We start from the raw sequence: 19,402 nt of genomic DNA on the forward strand, positions 1-19,402 counted from the left end.
AGACCAAACAATGGAGGCTAATGGAGAGACAAACTAGACTCCCTCTGGCAGATTGATTTCATCTACGTTCTGCCCCCTGCTGCTGAGTCTTCCAGATATGTCATCGCAATCATCAGTACTTACACGGGACTCCTCCTGGTGACCCCCACCTGGAACTCCTTCCTTCTTGCTAAAATGTATTCTTGTTCCCTCGAACTGCCACACACACGGACTCTGACCAGGTACCCACTTGGCCTCCTAGGAGGCTCAGCGATGGGCTCTCCAAATAAGATTCTTCTCAACTTCCATCTAGGTTAGCACTGTCAGGTGGCTAGGCTCACAGAGCATCCTAACAGCCTTCTTAAAGAGACACTACTTGAAATACTTTCAAGCAAGTAGTCTCCTAAATGGATCGAACTCTTGCCCCAGCCCCTCATCTTGCTTAATTCTGAGCCCCGGGGCCTCCATTTCTCACATACCAATTATTATGCACCTTGCAAAATCCCACATCTGGTCATCTCTGGCAACCCTCAAGCTTTTGCACTCCAAGACAACGTGCGCTTTATTTCACCCTCTGACTCCGCCACTCCTTCCACTCATCTCACCATCTGCTTCATGCTGGCAACCTGTCTGAGGACGTATAGTCCAATAAGATTCCCTCATCACGGAGTGTCCCCCAGGACGAAAGCCCACCAGGTGAGTGCAAGCTCATTTGTTTGGAAACCCTGATAAGAGTGAGGACTTTCCGAAAGGAGCCGCCTCCATGCTGGCCACCTTCACTGAATGCAGTGGTTATAAGGGCTGGCTAATGAAACTTGATCCCCTTACTAATCTATAGGTAGTATAAACACCCTGCAAGTAACCAGAGACAGAGTTTGGGTGTCTGAAAGAGGGAAAAACACTCTCCAGTTGGTAGACATGAGCCATATCTAGAGAGGAGTATGGCGGGAAAGCTGCAGATGATGGCCTTATCCCACACTAGACCAGGTAATCCAGTACTTTCTCACCAAGAACCACCATGCTCACCCATTAACCAATATGCAAATAGCTCACGCAGAAGGAACCCCACCCAACCTCATGCTCTATATGGCTATAGCTATTCTTACTGCCTCGTATGGCGGGGTGATAGGGTAACTTGGTAGATCCCTCAGGCCTAACCACCGCAGACAGATACAATGCTGGGACAGTACCGGTCCAGCCCACAACTGAACCACAAGAAAAGTAGGCTTCCAGTGTAGAGTGAATATAGCAGAGCATGCAATGTTTTCTGGGAACAACGGGCTAACCTTACCGCCCCGACGGAAGAGGAGGATGACCCACTGGAAAGTATTTTGCAGAATTTGCCACATGATTGCTGACTGACCCTACCCTATACCAAGAGGCCTCTCAGACCATTAGGATTTTCCTTGCTGACTGCAGGGCAGCGCTGTATCATATTTTCCCATTATAGCAAACCAACATGTGCCCTCAGAACCAGACAGCTCTCCTGCCTACAAATACTGCAAGCTGTTAATAGCCTCACCCTTAATTCTGATGCCTCAGCATCACATGGTAGATCATAGTGTAAGCACCTGGCAGGGTTTTTTTTTTTTTTATTGTAACCCAAGTGCCTGACATTGAGCTTTTGATTGCTTAAGTAGCCACAAACACATCCTAAATCAACACACGGCCAGCTACATGACTGGATAGAAAACCAGGCTGCCCCACCCCTAAAGTTTCCTTTGTTTTGGAGAGCTCTGGTTGGTTTAGATAACTCACTACTTGACTACTTGTTTTTCTCTTTTCCCATTTTAACTCCCACTCTTATGTTTTAAATTCACCAATAAAGGGTGCATTTATGAAACCCTAGGCACTCAGCCTAGACCACAAGAGAGTAGAGCCCCAGGCCTGCATGTTTTCTTTCTACAACCTTACTGTGTGGCCCTAGGACTAGTGAATAAGAAACATGTTTTCTCCAAATTTCCCTGATGGTTGTTGCTGACGCGTATTCTCAATCATAAGAATCGCAAGGGGCCAGTCCAGCCACAATATTGGCTTTGAATGGGGAAGTGTCTGTGAGGGCTCATCACAAATATATGGGTGCAGGTGAGTGCCCCCAGGCATTTCTAGCCAATAGCATCACTACAGATTGGCTGAGACGGACCCAAAACAGTAGGGCAGCCCCCATCCCCAAGACTTCTGCTGTTCACTTTCCTCAGGTAGTGGTTCTTCCACACTGCTCCTTGGGTGAAACTGGTCATTTGATAAGCAGTAAGTGGTCACTGAGGCCACTGTCAGACTAGAACCTTCCCCAAGAAAGTCACAGTCTCTGGCCATATGTGCCAGAGGAATCATCTGAGGTCCTTCCAGAATGAAAAGTACAACTGGGGTATTGGATACTTGAACCGCAAATGCTCAATCAGAAAATAACTGTCAGGAGAATACTGAGGACCAATGATCATCCCTATTGCTCTGTGCTAGTTTCTAAACAAAATGGGTATGAGTCTGTTGCTAGCCACTAAATGCAGAACGCAGACCCTAAAAATTATCTGACATACGACTTCACCCCTCACCTCCAGATTCAAAAACTGGGTGTGAAGAATTAAGGCTCATTTGAGGAGTGTTGGCTTACTTAAGCCAAATAGGTATACACATAACCAGTAAAGAATTATTTGGGACTTGTGTGCACCGAACTGTTGAGAGGAGGAATGGGCAGATGTTCCTAAGACCTCATAAAACACAGTCTAGGAGCACCTGGGTGACTCAGTGGGTTAAGCACAGGTCATGATCCCAGGTCCTGGGATCAAACCCTGCATCAGGCTCTTTGCTCAGTGGGGGAGCCTGCTTCACCCCCTCTCTCTGCATGCCTCTCTGCCTACTTGTGATCTCTCTCTCTGTCAAATAAATGAACAAATAAAATCTTAAAAAAAATAAACAAAGTTTAGTTCAAAATAAGCATACACAAATATCATGGTTGTCTGGAGTACTGACCGAGGACAATAGCTTGGGAGACAGATACTAAATAACCCCCTAGAAAACATTTTAATCCCATGAGGAAAAGCAATCTGAGTATCTTTTCTACTCTTAGGATGAAATATTCATTATACTCAATGAAAAAGGATGAGAGATCACAACCTTATAAGGAAATGTCACCTACAAATCAGACCAGTGGAATGTAAATCAAGAACAATCCAGACAGAAGGCTGGGAAGATGACAGAGTAAGAGAATCCTAAACTTGCCTCATCTCACAGATAAAATAACACTCACATCAGCATAAACAACGCAGAACATGACCTAAAGACTGGCAGAACAAACTCCATAATTAAAGGTAGAGAAGCCTCATCAAAGAAGGAAGGAAGATGGGGCGCCTGGGTGGCTCAGTGGGTTAAGCCGCTGCCTTCGGCTCAGGTCATGATCTCAGGGTCCTGGGATCGAGTCCCGCATCGGGCTCTCTGCTCGGCAGGGAGCCTGCTTCCTCCTCTCTCTCTCTCTCTGCCTGCCTCTCTGCCTACTTGTGATCTCTCTCTGTCAAAGAAATAAATAAAATCTTTAAAAAAAAAAAAAAAAAAAAAAAAAAAAAAAAAAAAGAAGGAAGGAAGAGCTAGGATATACTTGGGGGTGAAATATGGACCATGGGCATTCATGGTGGGGAAGGAGCTGGTGGCACTGAGATGAGGAAAAACAAACAAACAAACAAACAAACAAGCAGACTACCATACCAGGAAGCCCTCACAGGGAAGACAAATCCCCATAATGTTTGGCTTTTTGAAAGCAATAGGGGCTGAATTCTGTGAGTTCCTGCAATCAGCAGGACAACAAGTCTGGAATTTAAAAAAATGTGTGGTCTCAGCTCTGGTACAGCTGGGAGGGCCTTAGGAAGTGAAGTTCCCACCCTTAAAGAGACAGCAGGCAGGGACGCCTGGGTGGCTCAGTGGGTTAAGCCGCTGCTTTCGGCTCAGGTCATGATCTCAGGGTACTGGGATCGAGTCCCACATCGGGCTCTCTGCTCAGCAGGGAGCCTGCTTCCTCCTCTTTCTCTCTGCCTGCCTCTCTGCCTACTTGTAATCTCTCTCTGTCAAATAAATAAAATCTTTAAAAAAAAAAAAAAGAGACAGCAGGCAAAACAGCCCACGGAAATATAATTTAGAACCAGCAGTTTGAAAAACGCCAGGGGCAGATGGGAGGGAGAGTGATTTACTTATCTTGGAACATGCCCAAGAAAGGCAGGGATCATGAGAAGACTTTGCCAGGAACACAGGAGAGATGGCAAGTGTCATTTTTTCCTGTGCAAACAGAACCAGAGCTGTACCAGCTTGCTTACACCAAGCCCTGCCCCCCACACTTCAGTGCATCCACCTTTCCCAGTCACATTTGCCTCAGTCGCAGCACATCAGGTCTCCTTCCCGGGGAGATGGATGTAACCCCCCATCAACACCTTATCTTGCAACCACACATCTTGCTGGACCTCAGTTCCAGTGGTGGTGGTGGCAGTGGCAGATCTCATTTCACAAAGAGATCAACACACACCTTATTCAAACATTCCCCACCCAGTCAGGGACCAAACACTGCCTACAACAGGCAAAGAGAGCCTTGGCAGACAACTGGCCTGAAAGGGCACAACAACAGAGCCGACGCAGCACACATGTGGAGCACACTGAAGTGCCGGGTCCTGGGAAACAGGTGGCACGGCACTGCAGGGCACTACATGACCTCTGCTTCATAAAGCCATTACGACAAGAGCAGGAGAAGTAGTCAACTTGCCTAACACACAGAAACAGGCACAAAGAATTAGACAAAGTGAGGAGAAAGAGAAGTGTATGTCCAAAATGAAAGAAAAAGACCAAGAGCCAGCGAGAGCAGCAGAGACTTAAATGAGATGGATATAAGAAATGTGCCTGATAGAGAACATAATGATCATAAGGATGTACACTGGACTCGAGAGAAGAGTGGAAGACATCAGTGAGACCCTTAACAAAGAGATTAAAAAAAAGAACCAGTCAGAGATTAAGAACACAATAAATGAAATTAAAAATAAACCTAATAGAATAGTAGGTCAGAGGAAGAAGAGGAATGAATTAGTGACCTGAAAGAGAGAGTCATGGAAAGTACTCAAGCAGACGAAATTAAAGGAAAAACTTATGCAGATTGTGAATAGTCTTAGGGAACCCAGTGACACCACTGAGCATAATAACATTAGCATTACAGGAAGAAAAAGAAGAGAGAAAAGAGGGCATAAAATTTACCGGAAGGAAAAATAGCTCCAACTTCTCTAATCGGCGAAGGAAACAGAAATCCAGATCCAGGCAGCACAGAGATTTCCCCCAACAAAATCAACCAAAGGAGGTCCATGGCAAAACCTGTAGTGATTAAAATGGCAAATAGTAGTAATAAAGAAATAGATTTTAAAGCAAGAAAAAAGTCAGTTATGTACAAGGGAAACCCCATATGGTTCAGTGGATTTTTCATCAAAAACTTTATAGACAAGAAGGGAATGGCATGATACCTTCAAAATGCTGAACGGGAAAAATCTGCAGCCAAGAATACGCTATCCATCAAGGGTATCATTCAGAATAGAAGAAGAGATAAAGAATTTCCTAGATGAACAAAAACTAAAGGAATTCATGACCACTAAACCACCCCTACAAGAAATATTAACGGTGATTTTTTGAGAGGAAAGGAAACCCCATTAATGAGAGTAGGAAAACTACGTGTCTCTGTAAGAATCAGGCAACGGATGCCCAAAATAAATGTAAAGTATGGCACTATATACCTAAAACATGGGAGGAATAAAACTAAAGAATGGGTTCAAATTTAAATGACCTTCAACTTACTGTAGACTACTATAGGCAGAAGATGTTATATACAACTCTAATGGTAACCACAAATCAAAAACCAGTAATAGAGAAGAATAAAGAGAAAGGAATACAAGTATATCACTAAAGAAAACCTGCAAACCATCAAAGAGAGCAAGAGAAAGATCAGAGAAAATCTATAGAAACGATGACAAAACAAGTAACAAAAGGGCAATAAATACATATCAATAATTACCTTGAATGTAAATGGGCTAAACACTCAATCAAAAGACAGAGTATGATAGAATGGATAAAAAAACAAGACCCATCTCAATGCTGCCTACAAGAGACTCATTTCAGACAAAGACACTTGCAGATGAAAAGTGAGGGGATGGCAAAACATTTATCATGCAAATGGAAGTCAAAAGAAAGCTGGGGTAGCAATACTTATATCACACAAAATAGACTTTAAAACAAAAACCATAACAAGGGATAAAGGACACTATATAAATAATAAAGGGGACAATCCAACAAGAAGATATAACATAATTGTAAATATTTATACACCCAACATGGGAGCACCCAAATATACAAAACGCTTAGTAACAAACATAAAGGAATTAACCAATAATGATATAATAATAGTAGGGGACTTTAACACCCCACTTATATCAATGGACAAATCACCCAAACAGAAAATCAACAAGAAAAGAGTGGCTTGGAATAATACCCTGGACCAGATAGAGTTAACAGATATATTTAGAACATTACATCCTAAAACAGCAGAATACACATTCTCTTCAAGTGCAGATGGAACATTCTCTAGGACAAGCACACAGGAGGCCACAAAATAAGTCTCAACAAATTCAAAGAGAACAAAGTTGTACCATGCATTCTTTCTGACCATGATGCTGTACAACTAGAAATCAACCAAAAGAAAAGCTCTGGAAAGAGTACAGATACATGGAAATTAAATAGTATGCTGCTAGATGATGAAGGGGTCAAGCAAGAAATCAAAGAAATCAAAAAGTATATAGAAACAAATGAAAATAAAAATACAATGATCCAAAATATTTGGGACACAGCAACAGTGGCTCTAAGAAGGACGTTTATAGCAAGACACGCCTACCTCAAGAAATAAGAAAAATCTCAAATGAACTTAAACTTACACCTAAGGAGCTAGAAAAAGAAAACCAAACAAAGCCCCAAACCAGTAGAAGGAAAGAAATAATAAATGTTACAACAGAAAAAAAAAAGATATAGAAACCAAAAAAAAAAAATAAATAATAAACCAGATTGCTTAAATCAGGAGCTCATTCACTGACAAAGTTCTAGCTAGACTCCTCAAAAAAAAAAAAAAAAAAAAAAAAAAGAGAGAGAGAGAGGACTTAAACAGAATCACAAATGAGAAATAAAAACAAACATCCCCAATATACAATCAAGAGAACATTATAAAAAATAGTATGCCAACAAATTGGACAACCTAGAAGAAATCTGTAAACCCCCAGAAACACATAACCTAGCAAGGAAATTGAATAAGTAATAAAAAAAACTAAAAAAACAAAAGTCCAGGACCAGACAGCTTCTCGGGTTAATTCTACTAAACATTTAAAGAAGAATTAATATGTACTCTTCTCAAACTATCCCTAAAAATAGAAGAGAAAGGCAAATTTCCCAATTCATTCTGTGAGGTCAGCATTACCCTGATATCAAACCCATATAAAGATACCACACAAAGAAAGGGTAAAAACAGGCCAATACCACTGATGAACATAGATGCAAAAATCCTCAACAAAATATTAGCAAACTGAATCCAGCAATATATGAAAAAAAAATCATTCACCACAATCAAGTGGGATTCATTCTTGGGATACAAGCATGGTTCAATAATCACAAATCAATCAACGTGATACATTACATCAATAAAAGGAGAAAAAGATCATTTCAATAGATGCAGAAAAAGCATTTGACAAAGAACAACATCCACTCATGATAAAAACCTTCAACAAAGTAGATTTAGAGGGAACATATCTCAACATAATAAAATTCTTGTATGAGAAACCCACAGCAAGCATCATACTCAATGGGGGAAAACTGAGCACCTCCTCCAAGGTCAGACATAAGACAAGGATGTCCACTCTCACCACTTTTATTCAACATAGTACTAGAAGTCACAGCCACATAGCCACGACAATCAGACAACAAAAAGACTTAAGAGGCATCCAAACTAGTAAGGAAGAAGCAAAACTATCACTATTTCCAGATGACATGATACTGTACATAAAAAAAAAAAACCTAAAAACTCCACCAAAAAACTATTAGAACTGATACACGAACTCTGTAAAGTCACAGGATACAAAATCAACATACAGAAATCTGTTGCATACTAATAATGAAGCAACAGAAAGAGAAATTAAGAAAACAATCCCATTTGCAATGCACCAAAAATAAAATACCTAGAAATAAACTTAACCAAGGAGGTCAAAGATCTGTATTCTGAAAACTATAAAACATTGATAAAAGAAACTGAAGAAGACACAAAGAAATGGAAAGACATTCCATACTAATGGTCTGGAAGAACAAATATTGTTAAAATGTCTTTCAACGGATTTAATGCCATCCCTATCAAAATACTAAACATTTTTCACAGAGCTAGAACAAAAAAATTCTACAATTTGTATGGACCACAAAAGACCCTGAAGAGCCAAAACAATCTTGAAAATGAACAATGAAACTGGAGGTATCACAATTCCAGACTGAAAGTTATATTACAAAGCTGTAGTATCAAAACAGAATGGTACTGACACAAAAACAGACACAAAATGAAACAGGATAGAAAACCCAGAAATAAACCCACAATTATATAATCAATTAATCTTCAACAAAAGGCACAAGAGTATGTAATGGGAAAAATACTATCTCTTCAACAGATGGTGTTGAGAAAACTGGATAGCAACATGCAGAAGAATGAAACTGGACGGCTTTCTCACATTATACACGAAAATAAATTCAAAATGGGTAAAAGACAAAAACGTGAAATCTGAAACCTTAAAAATCCTTGAAGACGGGCACTAATCTCTGGGACATAAGCTGTAGCAACATTTTTCTAGGTAGTCTCCTGAGACAAGGGAAACAAAAGCAAAAATAAACTATTCAACTTGACCAAAATAAAAAGCTCCTGCACAGTGAAAGTAACAAACAACAAAACTAAAAGGCAACACTGCTCAGAGGAAGAAGGTATTTGCAAATGACATATCCAATGAATGGTGAGTATCCAAAATCTATAAAGAACTGATATAACTCAGCATCCAAAAAAGAAGCCAATTTAAAATGGGCAGAAGAATAGCCATTTCTCCCAAGAAGACATCAGATGGCCAAGAGACACATGGAAAGAGGCTCAATATCACTTATTATCAGCAAAATGCAAATGAAAACAACAATGCGACATCATTTCACATGTGTCAGACTGGCTAAAATCAACAACACAAGAAACAAGTATTGTGAGGATGCGGAGATAAAGGAACCCTTTTCAGCTGTTGCTGGAAATGCAAACTGGTACAGCCACTGTGGAAAAGAGTATGGAATTTCTACAAAAAGTTAGAAATAGAACTACCCTACAGTCCAGCAATTACACAACTGGGTATTTACCCAAAGGATACAAAAATACTGATTTGAGGGATACATGCACCCCAATGTTACAGCAGCATTATCAACAACAGCCAAATTATGGAAAGAGTCCAAAAGTCCATCGACTAGTAAATGGATAAAGATGTGGTATATATGTACAATGGAATATTACTTCACCATAAAAAGAACGAGATCTTGCCATTTGCAACAACATGGATGGAGCTAGAGAGTATAATGCTAAATGAAGCCAGAGAAAGGCAAACACTGTAACGATTTCATTCACATGTGGAGTTTAAGAAACAAGACAGATGAACATGGGGGAAAAACAAGAGGGCAAAATATAAAACAGACTCTTAAATATAGAAAACAAACTGAGGGTTACTGGCGGTGAGATGGGCAGGTGGATGGATTAAATGAGTGATGGGCATTAAGGACAGCACTTGTGATGAGCACCTGATGTTATATGTAAGTGATGAATCGCTAACTCTACACCTGAAACTAATATGAAACCACCTGTTAACTAACTGGAATTTAAATAAGAACTTGAGGGGCACCTGGGTGGCTCAATCATTAGGCGTCTGCCTTTGGCTCAGGTCATGAGCCCCAGGGTCCTGGGATGGAGCTCCACATTGGGCTCCCTGCTCAGTGGGAAGCCTGCTTCTCCTTTTCCCACTACCCCTGCTTGTGTTCCCTCTCTCAGTGTGTCTCGCTCTGCCAAATGAATGAATAAAATCTTTTAAAATTTTTTTTTTAAAAAGAACTTCAAAAAAAAGAAGAAAAATGGCAAGATTTTGGCATTTGCAATGGTCCCTATCCTACTTGCAAGGCCCAAACCATGTATCCCAAAGATAAAATGCACCTTTATTGACACACTCTGTCCCCCATTCAGATGAGAAGCCTGTTAGTCAAACAGACATCACACCTGTACCTTAGAACTATGTTAATTACCTAAGCTAATCAAACAAGCCTCTTATTACTAAATATGAATATGCAAAGTTTTAAGTACTCCAGGAAAGTGAAAATCATGACAAACCATACAATTATATATATGTGTTAATTTGTATATAAATTAGAGGAGAAACAGAACTTTATCAAAAAGTCCAAATGTTTTCAAAATTTTTAAGGAGGACAAGGAGGTTTAAAAGGAGAACAGGGTGCTATAAAAGGGAGTAATTTGAAAGCAGGAGCAAATCCTTGGAAAACAGAAATATTGTGGCAAAATTAAAAATTTAATAGATGTCATATGCTCATAACAGAGTCACCCTGCCATCCCGGCTCTGACGACGGAATCTGGAACACAGTGCTCACGCCGGGCCCCCTGGCCATCTTCTCCCCTTCCCCGCCACCCCGTACTTCCTCCCCCGGGGAAGGTAACTGATCCTCCCTCCTCTACCCCCCTTAACGGACCCCATTCCCTATCTCAATGCAGAGCGGCAGCCGGACCCTACCGTCATCTGAGGGTGCCCTCCTCTTCCACTCCGACAGTTCCCGGAGGTTCCCACCATCATCACCGGCCTCCCTCGTCGCCCTCCCCGAAAAGGCGTTGAGGACCTGCTACCCGCCACCGCCTTCGGCCCTGCAGCCCTCGCTTCCGAGCCGCCTTCGCCTTCGCCCTGGTGCCCGGGCCGCCAGCCATGGCCACCCCGCAGCTCTCCCAAGTGCGCCAGAACTACCACCCCGACTGCGAGGCCGCCGTCAACAGCCAGATCAGCCTGGAGCTCTACGCCTCCTACGTGTACCTGTCCATGGCCTTCTACTTCGACCGCGACGACGTGGCCTTGAAGCACTTCGCCCGCTTCTTCATGCGCCGCTCCCGCAAGGAGACCCAGCACGCCGAGAAGCTGATGGAGCTGCAGAACCAGCGCGGGGGCCGCCTCCGCCTCCGCGGCATCAAGAAGCCGGACCGCGACGACTGGGAGGGCGGCCTGAAGGCCATGGAGAGCGCCCTGCACCTGGAGAAGAGCGTGAACCAGAGCCTGCTCGACCTGCACCAGCTGGCCACCGACAAGAACGACGCCCAGCTGTGCGACTTCCTGGAGAGCCACTACCTGCACCAGCAAGTCGAGGCCATCAAAGAGCTGGGGGGCTATGTCACCAGCCTGCGCAAGATGCGGGCTCCGGAAGATGGCCTGGCAGAGTACCTGTTTGACAAGCTCACCCTGGGCGACAGCGACAAAAAGTACTGAGTTGACTGTTTCCCCGTAGCCCCAGGCCGCATGGTGCCTTTCCCTGATCACCAAGCTGAGCATGCTTATTGCTGTATTGCTTCTGCAAAAGGTTCCAGTTCTTCCAGTTTTTCCACGAATAAAGTTAATTTGATTTAAATAAAGTTATTTGGTTCTTAAAGAAATAATGGTCTCTGATTCGTGTGTGCAAGTCTCACCTTTTAAGTTTTAAAGCAGGTATCTAGGCCACACGTAGCTCAGGATCTCCATGGATGGAGGGAGAAGATATTCCACCGGACCCTGGAAAACACAAAAGTAATCCTCCCCTTACAAACAATGTGGGTAGATGGGGGTGTGGTGGGGCTCTGGTGAGTGTGTGAGCCGGTGCATGGTAAAAGTAGAAAAACACGGCTGGACTATCATGATTGAGACAGATGAGAACTGAAGGGGATGAGATTGGGCAGGACTGAAAGAAAGTGTATCTTTGCTTTATTTGAAATATTAACCTTTAATTCTGGTAGTAAGATGGAAGACTTGGAAGCCAGAAAGGAAAAGTGTGAGTTCTACAAGCTCACCACAGGCAACAGTGATGTAATCAGCAAAGAACTGGCTTTCCCATAGACAGGGGTGAGGGGTGACTTCCTGTGGTCACCAGACTGGACCTGCACGCTGGCCTTACAAAACATCCACATTACAGTTTTATTTCAACTGTATCATCTTGCATTAAAGCAACATGGTACCCTAAAAATGTTTACCTCAATAGAAGGGCTGAAAAATATGAAATCATGGGTGAAGTTCAAATTTGTGATACTGAATATGAAGTAGAATAAATCCCCCTAAATGTTAAGCCAGTGAGTCTGGCTGCTTTGAGGAGTGTAGGGGTGGGGGACAGTTGAAGCTGGGAGGCCAGTCAGGAGATTTTGGAGTGAGAGGGATGGGGTGGCTGGGTGATGGACATTGGGGAGGGTGTGTGCTATGGTGAGTGCTGTGACCTGTGTAAGCCTGATGATGGTTCACAGACCTGTACCCCTGAAGCAAATAACATATTATATGTTCATAATATAAAAATACACAAATATGCCGTTTTTAAGAACTTGTTTTTAAATGTCTTAGACAATTATTATATACATAATGTGGCAAAAATATTGGTATGTGTTTAATGACTATGTGGGAACACATCAAGCCCCCTCCCTAACTTGCTGCCATCACATTTCTTGTGGCTACAGTTAGAGATATTTTTGCGTACTTGCCCTTTTAAAACTCTACTTAGAGCACTCCTTAGAATAGACTTTCTATCTCTTCGTCATCAGGATCATTATCGGATACAGTGTCAGCACTGCTCTGTTGTTCTGTTGATCGTTCCATTCTCCTTGAAACATAAACACCTTACAACACCGTCTTATTAACTGCATTCACCAGGCTGTTCATTATATCCACGACTGATGTCTTTCATAACTGAAAGTTTGTATCTTTTGAACCCTTTCACCCATTTTGCCCATCCCCTGATCCCGACCGCTGCTCTGGCAATCACCACTCTGTTCTTTGTATCTATGAGCTTGAAATATTTTTTGCTTGTTTTTAGATTCCACGTGTAAGTGACACCATACAGTATTTGTCTTTTTCTGACTTATTTCACTAGCCTAATGCCCTCAAGGTCCATTCATATTGTCACAAATGGCAAAGTTTCCTTCTTTCTATGACTAATATTCTCTTGTGTGTGTATGTAAAATCACATTTTATCTATTCATCCATCAATGGACACTTGGGTTTCTTCCATATCCTTGCTATTGTAAATAATGCTGCAAAGAATATGTGAATGTAAATCTTTTTTTAAAAAAGATTTTATTTATTTATTTATTTGAAAAAGAGAGAGAGAAAGAGATCACAAGTAGGCAGAGAGGTAGGCAGAGAGAGAGGGGGAAGCGGGCCTCCCTCTGAGCAGGAAGCCCAATGCGGGGCTCGATCCCAGGACTCTGAGATCACAACCTGAGCCAAAGGCAGAGGCCCAACGCACTGAGCCACCCAGGTGCCCCTGAATGTAAATATCTTTACCACTTATTGTCTTCCCTTTCTTTGGACATATACCCAGAAGTGGTATTGCAGGATCATATGGTACTTCTGTTTTTCTTTTTTTTTTTCTTAAGAAATTTGCATTAGTTTACATTCTCACCAAAAGTGCACAAAGGTTCCCTTTTCTCCACATCATCTCCAACACTTGTTTTTTTGTTCTTTGTTTTTGTTTTTGTTTTGTCTGTTTGTTTTTATCACAGTCATTCTGACAGGTGTGAGGTGACATCTCACTGTGGTTTTTTTTTTTAAAGATTTTATTTATTTATTTGACAGACAGAGATCACAAGTAGGCAGAGAGGCAGGCAGAGAGAGAGGGGGAAGCAGGCTCCCCGCTGAGCAGAGAGTCCGATGCGGGGCCCGATCCCAGGACCCTGGGATCATGACCCGAGCCGAAGGCAGAGGCTTTAACCCACTGAGCCACCCAGGCGCCCCTCACTGTGGTATTGATTTGCATTTCCCTGATGATGGGTGATGCCAACCGTCTTCTCACATGTCTGTTGGCCATCTGGATTTCTTCTTTGGAAAAATGTCTGTTCAGATCCTCTGGCTATTTTTTTTTTTTAAAGCAGCTGATTTTATTTTTATTTATTTAAGATTTTATTTCATTTCTAAAATTTTAAGTAGCCTCCACACCCAACATGGGGCTTGAACTCAAAGCCCCAAGATCATGAGTCACATTCTCCACTGACTGAGCCAGCCAGGCACCCCAGATCCTCTGTCCATTTTTAAACAGGACTATATTTTTGGTTTTTAGTTATATGAATTCTTTATATATCTTGGATATTAGTCCCTTGTGAAATATGATTTGTAAATATTTTCTTCATTTAGTAGGTTGTCTTTTCATCTTGCCGATGGTCTCCTTTGCTGTACAGAAGCTTTGTAGTTTGATATAGTCCTACTTGCCTATTTTTTTCTTTTGCTGCCTTTGCTTTTGGTATCAAATCCAAAAATTCATCACCAAGTCTAAAGTCAAGGAGGAGCTTACTCCCTATGTTTTCTAGGAGTTTTAGGGCTTCAGGTCTTATGTTCAAGTCTCTAATTTATTTTGAGTTGATTTTTGTGTATGGTGTAAGAAAGTGGCCCCATTTCATTCTTTCGCCTGTAGCTATCCAGTTTTCCCCACACCGTTTGTTGGAGAAACTGTATTTTTCCCATTGCGTAGTCTTGCCTCCTTTGTCATAGACTATTAGCCACATAATCATGGGTTTCTTTCTGGGATCCCTATTCTATTCTATTGATCTATGTGTCTATTTTTGTGCCAGTACCATACTGCTTTTTTTTTTTTAAAGATTTTATCTATTTATCTGACAGAGAGATCACAAGTAGGCAGAGAGGCAGGCAGAGAAAGAGAGAGAGAGAGAGGAGGAAGCAGGCCCCCTGCCGAGCAGAGAGCCCGACGTGGGACTCGATCCCAGGACCTCGAGATCGTGACCTGAGCCGAAGGCAGCGGCCCAACCCACTGAGCCACCCAGGCGCCCACCATACTGTTTTAATTACTACCGTTTTGTGGGATATCTTGAAATCTGGGATTGTGATGACTCCAGTTTTGTTCTTCGTTTTCAAGATTGGTTTGGCTCTTCAGGGTCTTTCATGGTTTCACACAAATTTTAGGATTATTTGTTCCAGTTCTGTGAAAAAAGCTATAGATATTTTGATAGGGATTGCATCAAATCTATAGATCGCTTTGGGTAGTACAGACACTTTAATAATATTTGTTCTTCCAACCCATAAGCATGGAATATCCTGTCATTTTTGTATCATCTTCAGTTTTTTACATCAGTGTTTTAATTTTCAGACTACAGGTCTTTCACTCCTTGGTTTAGTTTATTCATAAGTATTTTATTGTTTTTTGCGCAATTGTAAATGCTTTTGTTATTTATTTGTTTGTTTGACAGAGAAAGAGCAAGCAGGGCAGGAGGGGCAGAGGAAGAAGAGAATCTTAAGCAGACACCATGTTGAGTGAGAACCTAATGTGGGGCTTGATCTCAGGACCTTGGGATCATGATCTAGGGCATGGCATATTCCTTCTACCCCTACTTGCTCAAGGGTTTTTTTTTTTTTAAAGATTTTATTTATTTATTTGACAGAGATCACAAGTAGGCATAGAGAGAGAAAGAGAGGGAAGCAGACTCCCTGCTGAGCAGAGAGCCCGATGTGGGACTCGATCCCAGGAACCTGAGATCATGACCCGAGCTGAAGGTAGCGGCCCAACCCATTGAGCCACCCAGGTGCCCCATCAAGGGTTTTTATCAAGAAGGGATGCCATAGTTTATCAAATGCTTTTTCTACATTTATTGAGAGGATCATATGGTTCTTATTCTTTCTTTTATTGATGTGGTGTATCATGTTGATCGATTTGCGAATGTTGAATCACCCTTGCATCCCAGGAATAAATCTCACTTGGTTGTGGTGAATAATCCTTTTAATGTACTGTTGGATCCTATTAGCCAGTATCTTAGCGAGAATTTTTACATCCACATTCACCAGGGATGCCAGTCTGTAATTCCCCCTTTTTAGTAGGGTATTTGTCTGGTTTTGGGATCAAGGTAATGCTGGCCTCATAGAATGACTTTGAAAGTTTTCCTTCCATTTCAACTTTTTTGAACAGTTTCAGAAGAATATGTATTAATTCTTCTTTAAATGTTTGGTAGAATTCCTCTTGGAAGCCATCTGGTCCTGAACTCTTGTTTGTTGGGAGATTTTTGATTACTGATTCTAATCCTTTGATGGTTATGGGTCTGTTCAAATTTTTTATTTCTTCGTGTTTCAGTTTTTGTAGTTTATATATTTCTACAAATGCATCCATTTCTTCCAGATTGCTCAATTTGTTGGCATATAATAGTTCATAATAATTTCTTATAATTGCATATCTTCAGTGTTGGTTGTGATCTCTCCTCTTTCATTCATGATTTTATTAATTTGGGTCCTTTTTCTTTTCTTTTTGATAACTCTGGCTAGGGGTTTATCAGCCTTGTTAATTCAAAGAACCAACTCCTAGTTTCACTGATCTGTTCTACTTTTTTTTTATTTCTAGATCATTGATTTCTGCTCTAATCTTTATTATTTCACTTCTCTTGCTAGTTTTAGTCTTTATCTGCTGTTCATTCTCCATTTAGATGTAAGGTTAGGTTGTGTATTTGAGATGTTTCTTGCTTCTTGAGGTAAGCCTGTATTGCAACATACTTCCCTCTTAGGACTGCCTTTGCTGTATCCAAAGGTTTTATACTGTTGTGTTTTCATTTTCATTTCATTCCATCTATTTTTAAAATTTCTTCTTTCATTTTCCAATTAACCCATTTATTCTTTAGTAGAATTTTCTTTAACCTCCATGTATTTGTGGTCTTTCCAAATATTTTCTTGTGGTCGACTTCAAGTTTCATAGTGTGTGGTCTGAAATATGCATGGTATGATCTCAATATTTTTGTACTCAGGGATGATTTGTGACCCAGTATGTGTTCTATTCTGGAGAATATTCCATGTACACTCAAAAAAAAAAGTGAATTCTGCTGCTTTAGGATGAAATGCTCTGAATATATTTGTTAAGTCCATCCAGTCAGTATGTTATTCAAAGCTATTGTTCCTTTGTTGATTTTCTGCTTAGATGATCTGTCCATTGCTCTAAGTGTGGGGTTAAAGTCCCCTACTATTATTATGTTATTATCAATGAGTTTCTTTATGTTTATTATTAATTTATTTATTATTAATATTTGTGTGCTTCCAAGTTGGGGGCATATTCACAATTGTTAAATCTTCTTGATGGGTAGACCCCTTAAGTATGATAGAGTGTGCTTCTTCCTGTCTTGTTGCAGTCTTTGTTTTAAAATCTAGTTTGTCTGAATATGCATGGTTTCTCTGGCTTTCTTTTGACATCCATTAGCATGATAGATGGTTTGCCATCCTCTCTCTTTCAGTCTGCAGATGTCGTTAGGTCTAAAATGGGTCTCTTGTAGGCCACATATAGATGGATCTTGTGGGTTTTTTTTAAGATTTTTTATTTATTCATTTGAGAGAGAAAGAGAGCACGAGAAGGGGAGAGAGGCAGAGGAGAAAGCAGACTCTCCACTGAGCAGGGAGCCCGATGGGCTCGATCCCAGGAACCTGGTATTACGACCCGAGCCGAAGGCAGATGCCCAACCATCTGAGCCACCCAGGCACCCCGGATCTTGTTTTTTTTTTTTAATCCATTCTGATATCTTATGTCTTTTGATTGAAGCATTTAGTCCATTTACATTCAGAAAAATTATTGAAAGAAATGAATTTAGTGCCATTGTGTTACCTGTAGAGTTGGTGTTTCTGTTGATGTTCTCTGGTCCTTTCTAGTCTTTCTTGCTTTTGGACTTTTTTTCCCCCTCCTCTCAAAGAATCCCCTTTTAACATTTCTTGTAGGGCTGATTTCATGGTCCAAACTCCTTTAGTTTTTGTTTGTCTGGGAAACTCTTTATCTCTCCTTCTATTCTGAATGACAGGCTTGTTGGATAGAATAGTCTTGGCTACATATTTTTCCCATTTAGCACATTGAATATTTCCTGTCTTTCCTTTCTGGACTGCCAAGTTTTGGTGGACAAATCTGCTGCAAACCTGATCTGTCTTCCCTTGTAGGTAAAGGACTTTTTTCCCCCTTGCCACTTTCAGGATTCTTCCCTTATCTGTGTATTTTAGAAATTTGACTATAATGTGCTTAGGTGATGGTCAGCTTGTGTTGACTTTACTAGGAGTTTTTTGTGCTTCTTAGATTTTGATGACTGTGTCCTTTCCCAGATTAGGGAAGTTTTCAGTTATTATTTGTTCAAATAAACCTTCTGCCCCCTTTTCTGTCTTCTGAGACTCCTATGATACAAATGTTATTATATTTTAATAAGTCACTGAGTTCCCAAAGTCTACCTTCATGTTCCATTACCTTTCTTTCCCTCTTCTTTTCAGCTTCATTATTTTCCATAATTTTAGCTTCTATATCTGATGCTTCTACTTTGTCGATTCTCATTTTCAGGGAATCCCTTTGGGATTGCATCTCAGTTATAGGATTTTTAATTTTGATCTAACTAGATTTTAGGTCTTGCAGTAAGGGATTCTGTAGTAAGGGATTCTCTAGTGTCTTCTGTGCTTTTTTCAAGTCCAGCTAGTCTCTTTAAAATTGGTGTTTTAAATTCTAGTTCGGACATCTTATTTATATCTCTGTTGATTCAATCCCTGGCCATGAGTACTACTTCTTATTCTATCTTCAGCGGCGAGCCTGCTTCCCCCTCCCCTCTCTCTCTGCCTGCCTCTCTGCCTACTTGTGATCTATCAAATAAATAAATAAAATCTTTAAAAAATAAAAGAATCTAGATCCCAAAATAAAATAAAATTAAACAAAATAAATATATATATTTATATATATTTTAAAAATTGATAACAAAATTTTTTAAAGGAATTGGCAAAAAAAGAAATTTAATGAAAAAAAAAGTAAAAGTAAGCAGGAAGATAGATCTTATTTTTCCCCTAGGGCTGAAGCTTTGTAGCACTCTATGATCAGTAAACTTGGTGCAAAGGAGTTGTTGGTACTGGGCTTCTGGGAGAGAAGCCTGCTACACTGGTTCTCAGGCTGACTTGTTTCAAAGGAAATGTGCCTCCAGGGCTCAGGAGGGTGGGCCTTGCTGTGAATGCCTTAGGCCTCCACTAGGTTTTTGTTCCCTAAAGGTTTTCAGCGCTGATGGGCAGGATGAATATGGTGCCCCACCCCCTCTAGCCCCACAGCTGAAAGTTTGCACCCCCCACTCTTCAGTGAGCCCTCACAGAAGAGCAATCAATCA

At 41.0% G+C, this 19,402-nt stretch overlaps 1 protein-coding gene across 1 annotated transcript; it reads left to right on the forward strand.

Annotated features, from left to right (window-relative positions):
• The first annotated feature begins 10,855 nt into the window (after positions 1-10,855).
• Positions 10,856-11,673, forward strand: LOC101684615 (ferritin heavy chain-like). Its single transcript, XM_045089224.1, has one exon. The coding sequence runs from the start codon at positions 11,013-11,015 to the stop codon at positions 11,562-11,564; it is 552 nt and encodes a 183-aa protein (XP_044945159.1). The 5' UTR covers positions 10,856-11,012; the 3' UTR covers positions 11,565-11,673.
• The last annotated feature ends 7,729 nt before the right edge of the window (positions 11,674-19,402 follow it).

The sequence above is a fragment of the Mustela putorius genome, unplaced genomic scaffold, assembly GCF_011764305.1.
Source record: "Mustela putorius furo isolate JIRA1106 unplaced genomic scaffold, ASM1176430v1.1 tig00003836_pilon_pilon_pilon, whole genome shotgun sequence".
NCBI classification, from domain to species: domain Eukaryota; kingdom Metazoa; phylum Chordata; class Mammalia; order Carnivora; family Mustelidae; genus Mustela; species Mustela putorius.